Source organism: Cimex lectularius, unplaced genomic scaffold (assembly GCF_000648675.2).
Source record: "Cimex lectularius strain Harlan isolate CLEC.00 unplaced genomic scaffold, Clec_2.1 scaffold200, whole genome shotgun sequence".
Classification (NCBI taxonomy): Eukaryota; Metazoa; Arthropoda; class Insecta; order Hemiptera; family Cimicidae; genus Cimex; species Cimex lectularius.
This window is the reverse complement of record NW_019392893.1, coordinates 98,649-114,384: the sequence shown is the minus strand read 5'-3', so window position 1 is coordinate 114,384 and position 15,736 is coordinate 98,649. Positions and strand designations below refer to the sequence as shown.

General features: G+C 36.2%; 1 protein-coding gene across 1 annotated transcript in view; it reads right to left on the bottom strand.

Moving 5' to 3' along the window:
* Positions 1 to 220: 220 nt before the first annotated feature.
* LOC106667698 (facilitated trehalose transporter Tret1-2 homolog) overlaps positions 221 to 15,736 on the bottom strand; it is a 39,083-nt gene continuing 23,567 nt past the window's right edge. Inside the window, exon 2 of the mRNA XM_014395807.2 lies at positions 221 to 1,811. Within this exon, the coding sequence (XP_014251293.1) occupies positions 439 to 1,811 (1,373 nt within the window). The 3' untranslated portion in view covers positions 221 to 438. The remainder of the gene's footprint in view (positions 1,812 to 15,736) is intronic.

Sequence of the window (15,736 nt, the reverse complement as noted above, 5' to 3'; positions counted from 1 at the left end):
CAAATTCAGTGAGCTCCTATCATTGTTTTGCTGTATTCAATGCCAAGGGCAAAATTAAGTATTGGTTAACAGGAAGCGACCGAAATTATTTCTCCACTTTGTCTCACGTACGGTAACTTGATTGAAGGTGTCGCCGTAATTTTGATAGGTAAGGCATTGAAGCGTGATTATCCCCACGTTCTAGGTAATAAGGATAACAATAATTAAGCCTATTTTTCTTTCATTTTTTTTTTTTAATTAAAAAAAGTACATGTACATTTTTGATCACAGTCTGACATCATTTAAGTAACTTCTTTTTTATTGAAAAGAAAGAATAGAAAATACTAATGCGACATTTTTACGAAGGGTACTCATAGAGTACAAATTATACGAAAAGTCCTTTAAAGTCTATATACAAACTGCGTCATGGAAGTTTTGAAAACAAAACTGTTCGCCGTGTTATTTCCCGTTGAATTCTTTTGCCTGGATTATGGGCGCATTCACTTTGGTGATCATTTCCCCTTCGTCCAGAGGTTCACCGTTCAGCTTGCGTAGGATGGACTGCAACGTCTTCCCTTTCGTTTCGGGCACACAGAAGAACGTGAAGAAAAAGAGGGCGATGCAGCAGAAGCCGAAGAAAAGGAAACAACCGTTAGTGCCGAGGAGAACGTTGAGCCAGGGGAACAGTTTCACCGAAGCGAAGGACAGAGATGTGCCAACGAGCTGTATCGTCGACGTGGCGATCCCGCGCACGTTAGGTGGAAACAGCTCGGCCATTATGATAAAAGGCACCGGCCCCGCTCCTAAAGAATAAGAAATCACGTGGAACGAGAGCGATACAACGGGAATCCAAGAAAACTCGGGCCCGAGCACATCTCGAAACCAGAAGTAAGTCCCTAGAGACAAAAGCGAAAGTGCCATGATGGAGTATGAAGTCATAAGTAGCACCCTCCGCCCTGCTTTATCCACTAAAATCGAAGAGGTGAAGGACGCGATACATTGCAAGGATCCGACAACAATGGCCGAATGATACGGAGAAATGCTGCTTCCCGACTCCTTAAAAATTGTCACGCTGTATGTCAGTATGGCGAGTATGCCACAGAATTGCTGCCCGGCTATGAATCCGAGGCTCAGAGCCATACCCTTTATCCTCCCTTTATTCTCGATCAAAGAGAAATAACTCGCTTTCTTTTGGCATACTCTGGTTTGGAAAGAAGTCAAATCTTTTTCGGTACGGACAATATCTCCTCCTCTGTACCACAGAAGTGACTTCTCGGCTGCGGTCTTCTTATTTTTCGTTAAGAGGTAGGCCGGAGAGTCAGGCATGAATAAGAAGAGAACAAAATAAATAACTGGGACTGCCAGGCAGACGCTCGTTAGAACGGTGTACGAAGTGAACGCTCCGACGATGTAGCAGAAAAGGCATCCGACGTTTAAAGAAAACATGAGGAAGGAACCCAAAGTTCCTCTGATCGCGTCGTCCGCGATCTCCGTGACGAACATGGGCGTGTTGATTATAGTCCCAGAACATCCGAGGCCAATGGCTACTCTGCCGACGTAGAGCCAGATTTTAGACGGCGCGAGGAGTATGATGAACCAGCCTACGGCGAATGGTACTGCGACGATCAGACCGGTGCACTTCCTGCCTAGCCAATCTGAAAGCCGTCCCCAGAATAAGGTTCCGGCGATGGCACCGATGAAATTGATAGATCCTGCCCAAGAAATCTCTTCTCTCGTTAGCTGCCCCACCGGCGACTCAGACGATTCCAGTAGCGGCTGCATAGGCGAAGTCCAGCCCAACATAGTCCCGATGCAGAAGGACGCCATATTAGCTGCAACAGAGAACCAAAAGATTTAAATGACATGTTATTGTTTTATTTCAATCTTGTGTTCTGTTTATCTAAAGAGTTTATGGGCAATTGTATGTGTGCCAGAATGAATTTTAAAACTAAAAAAAAAATGGATCCATTTTGTATCGCAAAAGGAATGCTAACTATTAGAAACGGTGATGATGCAAAGGATTGTGGATTGAAAAGTTTGTATTCGGTTTAATCTAGACTGTTTGGTCGTCCAACGCAAGGCAAACTATGCAGTATGTCTAGAGAATTGTCTGTCATATCATTCTGAATGGAATTCTGATCGTTTGTTCAGTCTAAGTCTTGGTAATGTGCAGTTCAAGTTAAGTTTATTGCCGCGATAAGCCTTGTTCCCACGGCGTGAGGCTGCTCGAGTCTGGTTTGAAGTGACATACCATAGGGACAAGTACGATAGAAGTACCTATCTGACATGGTTGGAAATGGGAATAGTGATATTAGTGAGCGTAACAGGGGACCAGATAAACGTTACCTGGTTCCTATGAAATAACATAACGTTTCTCAAAGCGTTACAGAGTGGTTTAAATGTTTAGCATTTCGTGAAGAAAATAAACATTTGTTAAGTAAATTTAGACGAATTCAGCAGTGTCTGCACATACATAAATGATATGTGGAATCTGTTTAATCGTCGGGTCTGCTCTTATCTTCTGTTTACAGGCCATTGTCTTTTTAGATCGTTAACCACGTCTATGTGAATTAACAGGACAATCGGCATAGCCAACGGTGCAGCCTTGCGTAGATATTAGCGGCTGGCTGTGGAAAAATGGACAAGTTGCGCTAATGTCACCTTGGCCGATTGTAAAAATGAATAGAAACGTTTTATTTAAACTTAACGAAGCAAGAGAGAGCTTTAACGCTTAATTGTTCGCTTGTCCAAATATGTTTTTGTCCTACGCGGGAGAAAACAGGAACTATAAAGTATAACAACTTGACTAGGAAAAAAAATTATATATTGACGAATAGAGACGTAAATCCACATAATTTAATTTTTCATCTTCGGAGTGGATTTCACGGAGAGTGGCTATTAAAATGAACCACTTTTATAAACCTCCCATACCTAGAGTCGACAAATATTTTTTTAATGAAAAGCAAATATTTGGCCGCTCTGTATTGCCATTGATGAAATCAGTTCAATGCTTTCAATATAATCTTTATCCGATTGATTTAAGCGGATAAAAAATTGTCCGGATACACTGGAACGACGAATCGCCGGGGGCGTACAACTACTTTCTAAATTAGGATCAATTGTTGCGACCCCAAACTTGCTACAATACAAACTTGGAAACCGTTGTTAATTAAAAACAGCCATTAGCACAATCCTGGGCTGTGTTTTTTCTCCCAAAGTGATGATTGATGGTTTGTTAATGATTTCTGCCGCGTTTTCATGTCCAGGTAAAGGACACGGGACGCATTTAAAAAGTCATTATTTTCTGGCAGAAGAGTCGATCGTAAGGTCGATAAAACCAAATATAAACAGTTATTTATTATTAACGAAGGGGAAAAAATCTTAGCAGAGTCACAGAATTAAATATTAACACACGGTTACCGTGATTTGTACGCCTGCTTTTAAAATTCGGGCCGTGTTGGTCCTTCATTTTGGGAGCGTGAAAAGTTGATCTGGCGAGAAGCCTAGATGGAAAAATAAAAAATTAAACCCGAAGAAACTTTTTCACAGTTTTCCTGTTTCTGCTACGCTTTTCGGAAGGGAACCGATTTTATTTACAAGTCTTGCTAATTTCAACTATGTAGGGCGTTTTGTACTCGTTTTGATTCGCTGCATACCTAATACTTGTTTGCAGGATTTTCAGCAGACCAAAATAAATTCATTTAGCACTCTTCTCAATTACTCTTCACCATTATTTTTTAAATCAAAACTTGAAGTTTACAGAATATATTGTAGTTCAGAGTAAAAAATAATATTTTGCAAAAAAAAAAATCAATTAATGTAATCTATCATGAAAAGCTCAACGTTCAAACTGTATTGTAAACTAATAAATAATTGTTCAAATGCCAAACATAATAAAAAAATATGACAAAATTTGTATAAAGTGAAATTGGGAGAAAGTGTTTACGGTGCAATAAAGGATTGTTGTGTAATTGAAGAAAGATACCGAGAGATCAACATCGGGCAGATTAAACTCACTATAATTATTCAAATAATGTTTCAACAAACAACAATTACTTCTCAGATAAGCCAAGACTATTATTTACCTCCTCGCATCCTTGTTGTTTGAAACTTAGTTCTTAGAGTGACAAGATCGATTTCATAAGATGTCGAGTCTTCACAGGGATTGTCCAAATTGACCGGTGGCATTATTGTCACGGCTATTCCGTATAGGGTAAGCGGTAAAGTACTTAAACTTTCTAAGTATCCGCCGGCCGTTACATGCGGATCGTTTGGCTGTCGGAATGGCTCCGGTTACTCCTGGTAACGGCGATCTCGGGGGTCCTCCCGGCCCATCCGCTCCGTCTCGGATTTATCGGATGCCACTTTGAAACTTAATTGCCCGTTTGGTAATTAACTTTGTTTTGTTGGCCGTTTTTTAGACCTCTGGTTCTAGAATTGTAGGAATATGAAAGAAAAAAGCACTTAAATGACTGTTAGAATATAAAATAAATACTCCCAAAGGGACGGTCGTATTTTATTGCTTATTTCAACCTATACGTATTTTATCTTTATATTAATTACAAACATACATATTTTAATATTTAAACCAAATTAAACGAGTTCATCAATTCAGTTTTAATAACAATTATTTAATTATGATAGTTAGAAATAAAATTTACTAAACACCGAAAAATCATTTAGTGATATATTAAAATTTCAAAGTTTTGCTCTTAGTAACCCATATAACCTTCTCTGGTATTGGGGTGGGCCTTAAGTCTCCTAGGCATCGAATAAATAAGCAACAGTCTTGTGAAAGAGATTCCCTTCTTCAAAAAAGAGCGGGTTGAAGTCAAATACGTCTGTTTACCAAGTCTACGGGATTCAATCAGGAGAACATCAATTCATTTTGATAATCCCTACGTCCATGAAGTAATGGGTGACAACTCGAACTACCGGGGTTCGAGCAATGGTAAGCATTACCATGCATTGACACGAAGTTGTCCCCAATAAAAAATCAGCTTCCAGAATAACTTCCTCGTACCTTAGTTCCATTCTGTATGGTAATCAGTTCGGTACGGGCGTGGAACCTTGATTCGACCACAAGACAGATCGTCTTTAGAAAGGCTGTGACTTGGTACATGTAGCAAAGTGTTGCACGTCTTCTCGACATACGTTTTACGGTCATCTGATTGCCTTAAACCAAACCGGCACACATCTATGGCAAGAACAGCCCCCAGCCCACCCTTTCTCGATGCTTCTCCAGCAGTAGAGAAACTGATGCGGGACATCTAGACACTAGCCTATTTTCCTGAAGCCTTCTGATGACTCTTTTGGAGTCAACCTTACATTATGGACCGTTTGAAGTTGACTAACTACCAAGAAAGCCGTTAAATGACTATTCTGTAGTTCGGTAAGAGCAATTAAATGATAGTTATAGTACATTACAGTCAGCCACTACCTTTTTTTTTCATTCAGACCCCCGGGCAATATTTTCTCTACTTAAAACCATGTTTTTTACTCAAATTAATTCGTTAGTTTATTAGTTAGTTTTATCAAAGAAAAACTTTAAAAAACTGATTAACTAACTCAACAAGTTGGCTCTGGAAAGTATGGATTTGGATTGGATTTAGATGTGCTCAAATCCGTACATGTTTATGTGCCAGCAGACACAAGAATCGCCCACCCTCGCGGTTGGCAGTCCGGGACAGACTTCAATCTTATCAGTCCAGTCATCGAGGTCTCAGGGGTTGTTGTCAACAGCAAGGTCAATTCAGCACCCAACGCATGCAGTTCCAAACCCATTCATACTCACGTTCATTCTTAAATACATTCACTCCTATTTATGTACATTCATTGAATTAGGGTCGTGAAGTACTCGATATTCCTCCATCATCCTGTACACATATTACATGACTAACCGAATTGAGGGATGATGGGCTACTCGATATTCCGCCATCGACCTTCTCACATCATACATTCACGCTAATATATACATTCACTCTCAGCAGAAGCTGGGTATAGACAACTATCATGGCATTACTATACATACTACCTCCCATAAATAAAACTATGATATTCACATATTTTGAAACTTATTATTTAACGTACACTGAAATTATGTTTACAGTTTAAAGGAGGTCGCGGGGCAATTTCCTCTTAAGACGCCTTATGGGGTTGTAGGGATGGGTTCTATCGGACAGGGCTTGGGCACAATGAAATTAAATTACCATACATATTTTGATCATATTGTTATCGAATTCATTGACCACGTCCAATCTGTTTTTCATTATTTTAATATTGAATTTTTTATTTACGAAATACTGTAATCAGACTCTGAAGTCATACTCGCATTTTGTGTATTAAATATTTTTGTTGAACAACTACTGGAAACCTAAGATATAAATACAGATCTTAAAACTACAGACCCATTGCTTGCGTTTTCATGAATGATGCCTTTTTAGTTAATTGATGAAAACACAATTATAGAAATTATTTACTTCGTTCTTTGGTCTGTAAGACGCGTTTTGGAATGTCGCTTTCTTCTGATGGTTGGTGGGTTTGTTATATTTCCTACCGTGGAGGTGACAATAGTCACTCATATGCAATCGACTACTCAAGATGCTGAAAAACGCTTCTAATAGACCGAAACAGCGAACATAGATGAACCAGGATAATTAGAAAATTTTTAAAGAAATGTTCAGTTTTGCATTTGTCTTATGAACACAAATTCAACCACAAAACCACATTTTCAAATAGTTGATAAATTTATACAATGTAAGGTCCAAAGTGAAATTGACCAAAACAGTGAGGATGTATATCAACTCAAATGCTTTAAGAAAAAAACAAGAGAGATAGGATGATCGGTCCTAACTTCAAAATTGTTAACGAACCAGGCCACAACAGGAATTTTTCTCTAATCATAATCCATGATTTGTTTTTTGTTTTTTTTAAACAATCCATCAATGAGGTTAAAGTTATTTACAGCTTAGCTTTTAACATTTTTCGACTGTTATTTCACGTTTGTAATTAACGGATAAATAATTCCATCTCAATAATTTCTTGCTATCGTTCAAACTTGTCGAGCGTGTGCAGATCGCATTTGGAATTAAAATTAATACAACTTACTCTTGTGAAAAACCCGGTGTGCATTAATTTCAATTTAATTGTAAATTTGGTGGTAGGGATGACAATGCTTTTATGTTACATGTTGCTTTGTTCGTTTAACAGGGCAGCAGTTGGGACGAAGAATTGAAAATATGCCCTAGGGTGATCATGAGGAATTAGCATAAAACAATCCCTTTATTGTTGGATTGTGGAATGATGGAAGTAGAATTGGTGGGAAGGAATGATCTTTATAAATATCAAGAATGGGTATTAAGCGCTTTGGTAGGATTGGAAGATTTTGTACATTGAAGGAAAAATGCTGACATGTCTGTAAGAGGACACGGGTTTGAGTGGTATTTTCCTGCTAAAGATATTAACAAAAAGATAAACTAGTTCAAAATTCAATTCAAAAGAAACAAACCTTAATTGACCAGCAATTTAATTTAGGTTTTATCTTTAGGTTATTGTATAAACAGGTTTCATTCGTTTTGCTTCGTTACAAACTGAAAAATTTTCAAACTTTAAATTTAAAAATTACAATAATTTAAGATAGGGTGAAAGGAAAGAAGGTCGTCCCAGACAATTGTAATATCAAAAGTCGTCAAAATGCGCATAATGCTCCAAACCTATAGAAAAGCCCAAATGGCGGTTCATAAACATCGTTTTTAATAATTCATGAGCGGGGGAGATTTTTATTTACAGAGCAGAGTCATTTGGCGACCCACAGGGCCCATTATCCACACTTGTAAGTGCTCCTGAAGTCCCAGGGCAAGAATAAGAGACATTCTTGAAATTCAACTTGAACCCTATCAAGGGGCAACTTACTTGATTAAGAAACTTTCGAATTTGCTCGGCCTTTTTGCACCTCCTCTCCAACTGAAATATGTAGTGGTTTCCAATGGTACTAATTGAAATTTCTACATTTAAACTTTTTTTTTCAATTGGTAATATATCAAAATTTATATTGTTCATAATTAGATATTATTATTTATCTACCTAGCTAATACTATGGAATTTCTGTAAGTGATCGAATTATTTTCCTTAACTCAGCTCTTTCATATCTATTTTACTCAGACATCATTTGGTTTAAAATAGTGGTTTACTAGTTATAATGGCAACATATATAAATACTGTATACTGATATTACTTCTAAGTCTAAGGTGTGATAAACATATTGTTTGATAGTTACCTATCGTCTTGATTTGGCTATTCTCGTTAATTTTCATCGGTTTAGACCCGTTTCTGCATCGTGGGTTTTTGGGTGATTTCTGTGCAATGAAGTTTTAGTTACGAGGTCATAAATGGTGTAGGGGCTACATAGTTATTGCTGTTGTTTGTGGGTGTGATTTAAGCCAGGTTTTATTGATTTATCTAGTCGGTCTTTTTGATCTTTGGTCCTTTTCCTTTTTAATTTGTATAATATTTTAAGTTGCGAAAATGATTTTTGTTAGTTATAGTTAATCTGTATATTTATGATCGTTTTAGTGTTGAACGTGTTATGTTTTTATATTTCTAAATTTTCAAGTCTGTTCATTTTTGTCCTTTTTGTTCGTTGTGTAGTATTTTTTGTAGTTTCTTACTTGTTTATTGCCGCTGGTTCTTGGTTTTTTTCTATTATATAGCTCGATTTTCCGTCGTTGTCCCTAATGATTTGGTATGTTCTTTGAATCTGAATTTTATTTTTCGTCCTGCCTGTAGATCTCCATATTGCCATGGTAGTATGTATATTCGTATTTTTTAGATAGGTTTTGTCGCTTTTTGTCTTAGAAATTTTCTTGTGTTTGTGGTTTTCAGTGCTGGTTTGTTGCCTAATTTGTTGACTAAATTAATTAGTTTGTACGTTTTCTTCCAAATGCATGTGAATGTGGTCAATCAATTTTTGTCTGCTTGTTTTGTATATTATTTTGTTGATTTTGTTTGTGTAGTAACCATAAATTATCTATTAGTCTTTGGATTATCATTGAGTTCTATAGTTCCTATATGTTAATTCGTTTTCGTATATGGCTTTGTTTAGTGGGATAGGTTTTAGTCTGTAATATATTTTGTGTCTGTGTGGGTGTTTTGAGACGGTATGATGTCAGTTGCTGTTGGTTTTCTGTAAATATCCAATTCTAATTTGTCTTCTGTTTTTGTGATTCTTAAGTCCAGGAAGTTCATACTGATCTTTGTTTTTATTTCTGAAATTTATGTTTTTGTGAAGAGTTCAGATCTGTTAGTATGCTGTTTATACTATTGTGGTTGTTAATCTCTATTATGAAGTGTTGGTCGTCTACGAATCTGTTTATGTGTACGATGTTATATTTTGCCATAATTTCGTGGAAGTATTTCTCTTCAAAACTTTGTAAGGATACTTCTGAGAGTATAGCTAATAATTATTTACATTGGTCATTTCTATGGTTTATATCAGATGCGTTTCGGCATTTCCGCATCTTTGTGACTTTTTCGGATTCGATTTACATTTGGTAATAATATTCGTATGATTAAAAAAATATAATTTTTTTTTAATTTGTTCCGAAGCTTTGAACTTGAGTTACAAGCCCTGGATGGCATACAAAATCGACTAAGTGCGTTATTTAATCTAAGGGTACATTTAATTAGAATAAATATATTTCACTGTAAATAAATTAGTAGAGAAAATGTAATAATTATCTAAAACAGCAATATTCTAATCCCATTGTACAAACTTCTCTAACAAGCGGTACCATACAGGTATAATTAAGACCACTGTACTACTGCTTAAACTTCACTATTAATATGAGCTACTGGAAATGAAATGGAATTATGTACAAATGATATAAGGGCTACACTAATGGTCAGTTGCAATTTCGACATCATGTTAATAAACTCTTTATTTTAAGTTGCAGTACCTATATTTATACTGCAGGTAACAACAGGCCGTTACCAATATAGATACTTCAAGTACCAGCAGAAATTTTTTTAAATTGAACTTGATAAAAAACAAATTCTTAGGGCTATGAGGTCAGCAATTGGGAATTAGCACCAACTGCTCTGAAAACCGCCACAACATGCGGTCCGTAATGACGCCTACCCATTTTTTCTCCCCAAATGCGCATTGTTCCGTAACTTTACCATCGGCAAACGGTGGACGGCCATTAGCCTACCCTGAATTGGAAATAAATCGGATGATCGGTTTTAACACTAATTGAAAAATAAGCTCGCCTTTTTATTTGGTTTGTATTGATTTTTATCTCCTTTCCGTATTTGTCGACATAGAAAAGTCCATTCGGTTAGCTGATTTTTTACGATACAACACACTAATCAGATTGAAATCATTAGACGATTAATGGTGTGAAAAGACGGGGTTTGAATAACAAAACATTTTGGTAGCTGTTAAGGGGAAAACGCTGAAATTGATTCACGTTACACTTTTGTCACATTAATTTTTCTCTCAAAATGAAAAAAACAGGAGCGACAACAAAACTGTGTATTTCAAGGAAAACTCGAATTACTACACGCAGTATAATAAATAAGAAAATAAGCCGACTTTTCTGACAATTCGCTTACAGCGGGAAAAAGTTTCATACCATCATCAGTGATATGTCTCAACCAAACGTTCCCGTTTCAGTAACATTCTCTGCTGAAAAATATTAAGAAAAGATAAATCTTTATGGAAGAGAATAGACGGGAAATGTTCCTTCCAAAAAAATCCAAGCAGTCTTTCTGTTAGCTGAAATATTACTTCCTATTATCGATGGATGGATTTGTATTTTTATTTTATGACATAATATTCGATCTGGCCAACGTTTCTTTCTTGTAGACAAAATTACTAACGATAAATTATGTTGGAGAAGCACCGATAAGAAGACCTAAAGTATTTTCTGAATTAAACTTGTCTAGTTTTTCTCCCCAAGAAAAATGAATTCCAGATTTGGCTGTTGATAATATTAAAATGTAAATCAAATAATTTGTTTCACACTCATTTATAAACTTGTCGGTGGATGAAAAATTGAGGAAAAATGTGCCTTATGGAGAGGGGATGGTAGTGATGGTTTTTAATGCTCCCCCGGCATACAGTTGTCTATTTTGGCAGGTTTTTATAAGAGGTAAAATATCATGAGAAGGACATTAAAGTTGCGAATTCCTGTAACAAGGAGCTTAGAGAGAAAGGATGAAGATTAGGATCAAAGGAAAACGAGCTCCTTTCAAATCGAAATAGGTAAAAGTATTAGGATTAGCACAGAAGAAAAATGATCGCCCGTAACAGGTTAAGCAGTATTTTCATTCTTCAGTAGAAGTAAAATTCCTTGAGAATTCATATTTCAAAATAGAGCGTAAATACAAACTGAAAGTTTTTCAATAGTTATTCTCCTCTTTTTCATTCCTGGTTGTTGGTATATTTTAAGTCGTATGTATGGTTTTGAAATATTGTCAATTTATAAAAAATCCATAAATTTTTCCATAAAAGCAATGTTAACTAGCCGATTCTTACAAGTCTACGTCATTTTACTCGATCTATCCCCTAATAGATTGAAAAACGGTAGGAATAGGAGTTAACTTTTGAACTATTGAAAACACAGCATATTTAATTCGAGTTATGAAGCAATGTTAGTTTTATTAAGGTACAATATACTTTAATTGGACACGTTTTTATTATTATTGCTGAAGTGGGTTTATTGTGTTATAACTATTCTATTAAATATTTAATGGTTTTTGCAAGCAAAAAAGTGATAACTATTGTAATATGTGATTGGTGGTAAAAATGAAAAACAATCTATTCAGTTGTGCTTTTTAAAAATGTAAATATTTAATATTCCATAATTAGTATAGAGACTAATTCCAAATTTGTCTAAACGAACACAACGACTAGGTAAAGGCCCAATCAAATAATCATCGTGAAATGAATGTCTGTTACAATGAGATGGAGTTCAAGGGAATCGAGATAGTGCGGATAACAAGTTTGTTTTGTCACTATTGATTGTTGGGAAGGAGGTGGGGTGTGAGTTATGCAAGTCGAGCGGGCGTCATTAAAGCCTCCCAATGACACACGGCGTTTCTTGCTCACCGACAAAACTCCCAACTGGATTGCGACCCATCATTTGTCCTCCAATTCCAATCCGGAATTTCAATGTTCGCCCATTAGGCTAATTGTTCCGTGCAAATGACTCCGAACGTCTCCGATAATTGATTATGTGCTACGGGCGATAGCGGATGTTTGCTTTTCCACGACCGACCCGAGAACCGGCCAAACGGAATTATAAGTTAAGGAATTACCAATTCAACAGACCAACAACTCTTAATATGAATATATTTTTAAAAAAACATGTCCAATAAGGTTGTTAAGGTTTCTAACCTTGAAAATCGACACTTATGAGTATCAAATTCAGCACGATTAAATTAAGCTCAACAAATTAGAGACCGGCCAACACACCTTTCCAATTAATATTATGATAAAACATAAGTTCTATTTATACATAATTCTTCAGATTCCTCTTCACTTCATCGGTTTATTATTACTGTTCGTATCACCGCTATGTAATACTTTGACGTAATGTTTCAATCCTTGCTTTATTTAAAATATAAAAATTAAATTTTTATGAAAAATTGATAGAATTGATGAAATTAAAGACATAAAATGCCATAAATTATCGTTACAATAGTGTGGAATTCTGAATTAACTACGACCGAGTGACTGATGGCCATACCAGTTGAGGAAAAAAAGACACACTTCGCTTTCTGTTGCTACACACACTTGCTACTTCTTTTTTATTATATAATCTCAACTGGTACGATTTTGTTTAGCAATGACAGATTATTTGGTCATTTAGTGTGATGTCAGTGGACAAACCTGCATCCATTTTACCGTCTCTCTTCTTTCGTATGTAAACTTTGTCGATATCTTAAAATACTATCCTGTAATGTACCTCGGGTTGTATACTGCAGAATAGACTCTAAACATACACACGTAATTATGTTCATTCTACTTAAATAACATAAAAAGAACACCCGATGCAAACATAGAAGACGGGTCACATTCACTCCCCAGAGTACCCCATATTCCTCGGACAACCTATTCCTTTCACGCTAGTAACTACTTTTACTCTCCAGACGTTACACACTAACCCCACAGTACGCGACATTCCTCGGACACACGCTAATAAATTACATCCATTCCAATACATTAACAACTGTCCAGAGACAACACAGATAAAACACGAACACAAAACAATCACTATATACATTTAAAAATCCCTATATCCCTGAGGTACCGCAACAGCGATCTGTGCCCGCCCAGGTCACGGGCAAGTTCGACCATATATCAAAATATTGCCTACAAACGTCAAGCTTTCTACAATTGAAAATGTATTCGACCGTTATCTTATTCTTGCATAACAGGCACCTCTGCGGTCGTTTCTCGGCCAGAAGGTGCCCGGGGGTTTTTCATGTCTGACTAGTCATGTCAATATGGCCTTTTTCTTTGTGACCCGTTCTCCGTGGACCAGTACCGACGTGTTTCTTAACCTGCCGCAGTTTGACAGGTTTATTTTTATTTTTAGGACCCCAGGGATTTTGCTACTCCTGTTCTTGTATTGGAAATTAATGGTTTTAAATCCGCTGGGCGAGCAGGTTCGAAAGCGTCTGTGGTTTTCCGTCGCTTCTTTGCCTGCTTCTTCGTTCACGGCTATCTCTCTGTGACGGCAACCTATCCAATAAGACCTTCTTCCTACATCGTCGATCTTTTTCAACCATTGTTTTAACTTATTTATTAGAGGCTCTTCTCGTAAGCTTCTGGACCGCACTGAGCGAGTCGTTTGATAAAAAAAAGCTGTGGTTTATTTTTGATCATGCTCAAGGGACATGGCGTTTAGTTCTGCCATGTACACGCTGGCGGCAGGAGGGTGTCACAATTATTTACTTTTACCTTGTGTACTCGGTACATCCCACTCGTTTTGCAATTTCGGCATCTCTATATTCGTATTTTTCAAACATTACTTCATATGCATAGCGGGGTATCTCGTTTTTCTTTAATTTTCCCAGATCCCACCTTATGATGGAAGAGGGGATTAAACGGGGAGGGGGCTTAATTAGAATAATACTAATATATAAAAACAGCTAAAAGTAAGTATGAAAAATTAAATGGATAAATCACTACCTACATACAAGATAAGCTACAATTAAATAACTGTGATTAATGACTATGTAATGCGACTTTTAAAGTTAATTTTATATTAAAGTTATAAGTTAATAATGTCAATAATATACATTAAACCATATGTTGACGAAAGGCTTTCTTAATAAAACTTCCTGATTGTAGGAACAACCTTGTTATTTTTCTTTTTAAAACTGATGAGATATAACTCGTTATCTTATTTGTGGCCGTGTATCCTTTGCAATGCGAAACCTGGGATTTTACATACATCACAAATCACGCATGTTTGCTTTCGTCCCGAAAAATTAGGAAAGTTACTAGCTAATTTTCTTAGAATTTTGCTTATACGAATTTCATGACAATATGGGAATTTAATTTTAAAAAGATTATATATTCTACTTCGTTAGAAATAACTTTAATATTTTATGAATATGAATGTACTATGAAATAATTAGTGAATATATTGAGTAGTTCACCCCCAAAAATAGTCTGTTATATCATGGAAAGTTATTTCAATGATAGCTTAAAGCTCAAATAATTTTCTTCTTCTTACCAGGCTGTTGAAGCATATAATATGTTTATGGAGTTTTTAGAGTTTGTAGATAGAATTGTAACGATGTTTTCTTTTATTTCGACCTCAACAGTTTAACTTATGATGTTTCCTTCTTGAAGGTGGGATAATAGGTCATCTCAAAAAAAGAAAAAAAAAACAATTTTTATCCACACGTTCCGAATTTATTTTAATCCTTCCTCAGGTGAGTTAACGCAATGGTTAAAACAGTAATACTTGAGTCAGGTTCGTAATATTAAAACGTAGTCTGAATAAGTACCACACTGGCTCTTTTTTAAAATAAACTGTTATAAAATATTAATGACTGACGACCACTGTTTTATCCAATGTTTTTTTTTCCTTCAAGAAGGAAAAATCATAAGATAGAATTGTATTTATTAAAAGATGACATTGGCAGCATGGCGTACAATATATTTCTCCCTTATCTGTTGACCTTCGTATCCAGCCGACGTCTTAATTATTAAAATAAACATAACAGTATGTACATGACTGTGGAAAATTTTATAAGTCTGTCAAAATATTTTCCACAGCATTTACTACTTTAAAAAAAATTCCGACCTCGGGGAAGAGAGAAAAGACCTTCCACTCCTTCCGATGTATTAATGGTAAAATGCGCCTATCCCACCCTCAAATGTGATTATTGTAATTGAACATCGACCTCGACTCAGAAAAGCCCTTTACTTTTAGAACCGAGTGGCCACCTTTTAGCCGAAGAGAAAGGCAAGGTGCGTCGAAAGGCATTGACAAAATTCCATCTCGATTCGGGCTTTGTGAAATGCGGTGTAGGAAGAAAAAAATAAATTGGTTGCTAAGCAGCAAAACAAATGGAAGGAAACAATAATGGGAATTCGTGCCCCGGAGAGGATTTCAATCAACACGAATCGTGGTGAGATATCTTCTGTAAGAATAGCAGTTGGAGTGGGTGGCCGGGCTTCAAATTTACCACGATTTCATTTAAAGAAGAACACACTTCTGAACAGAACTGAAAAGCA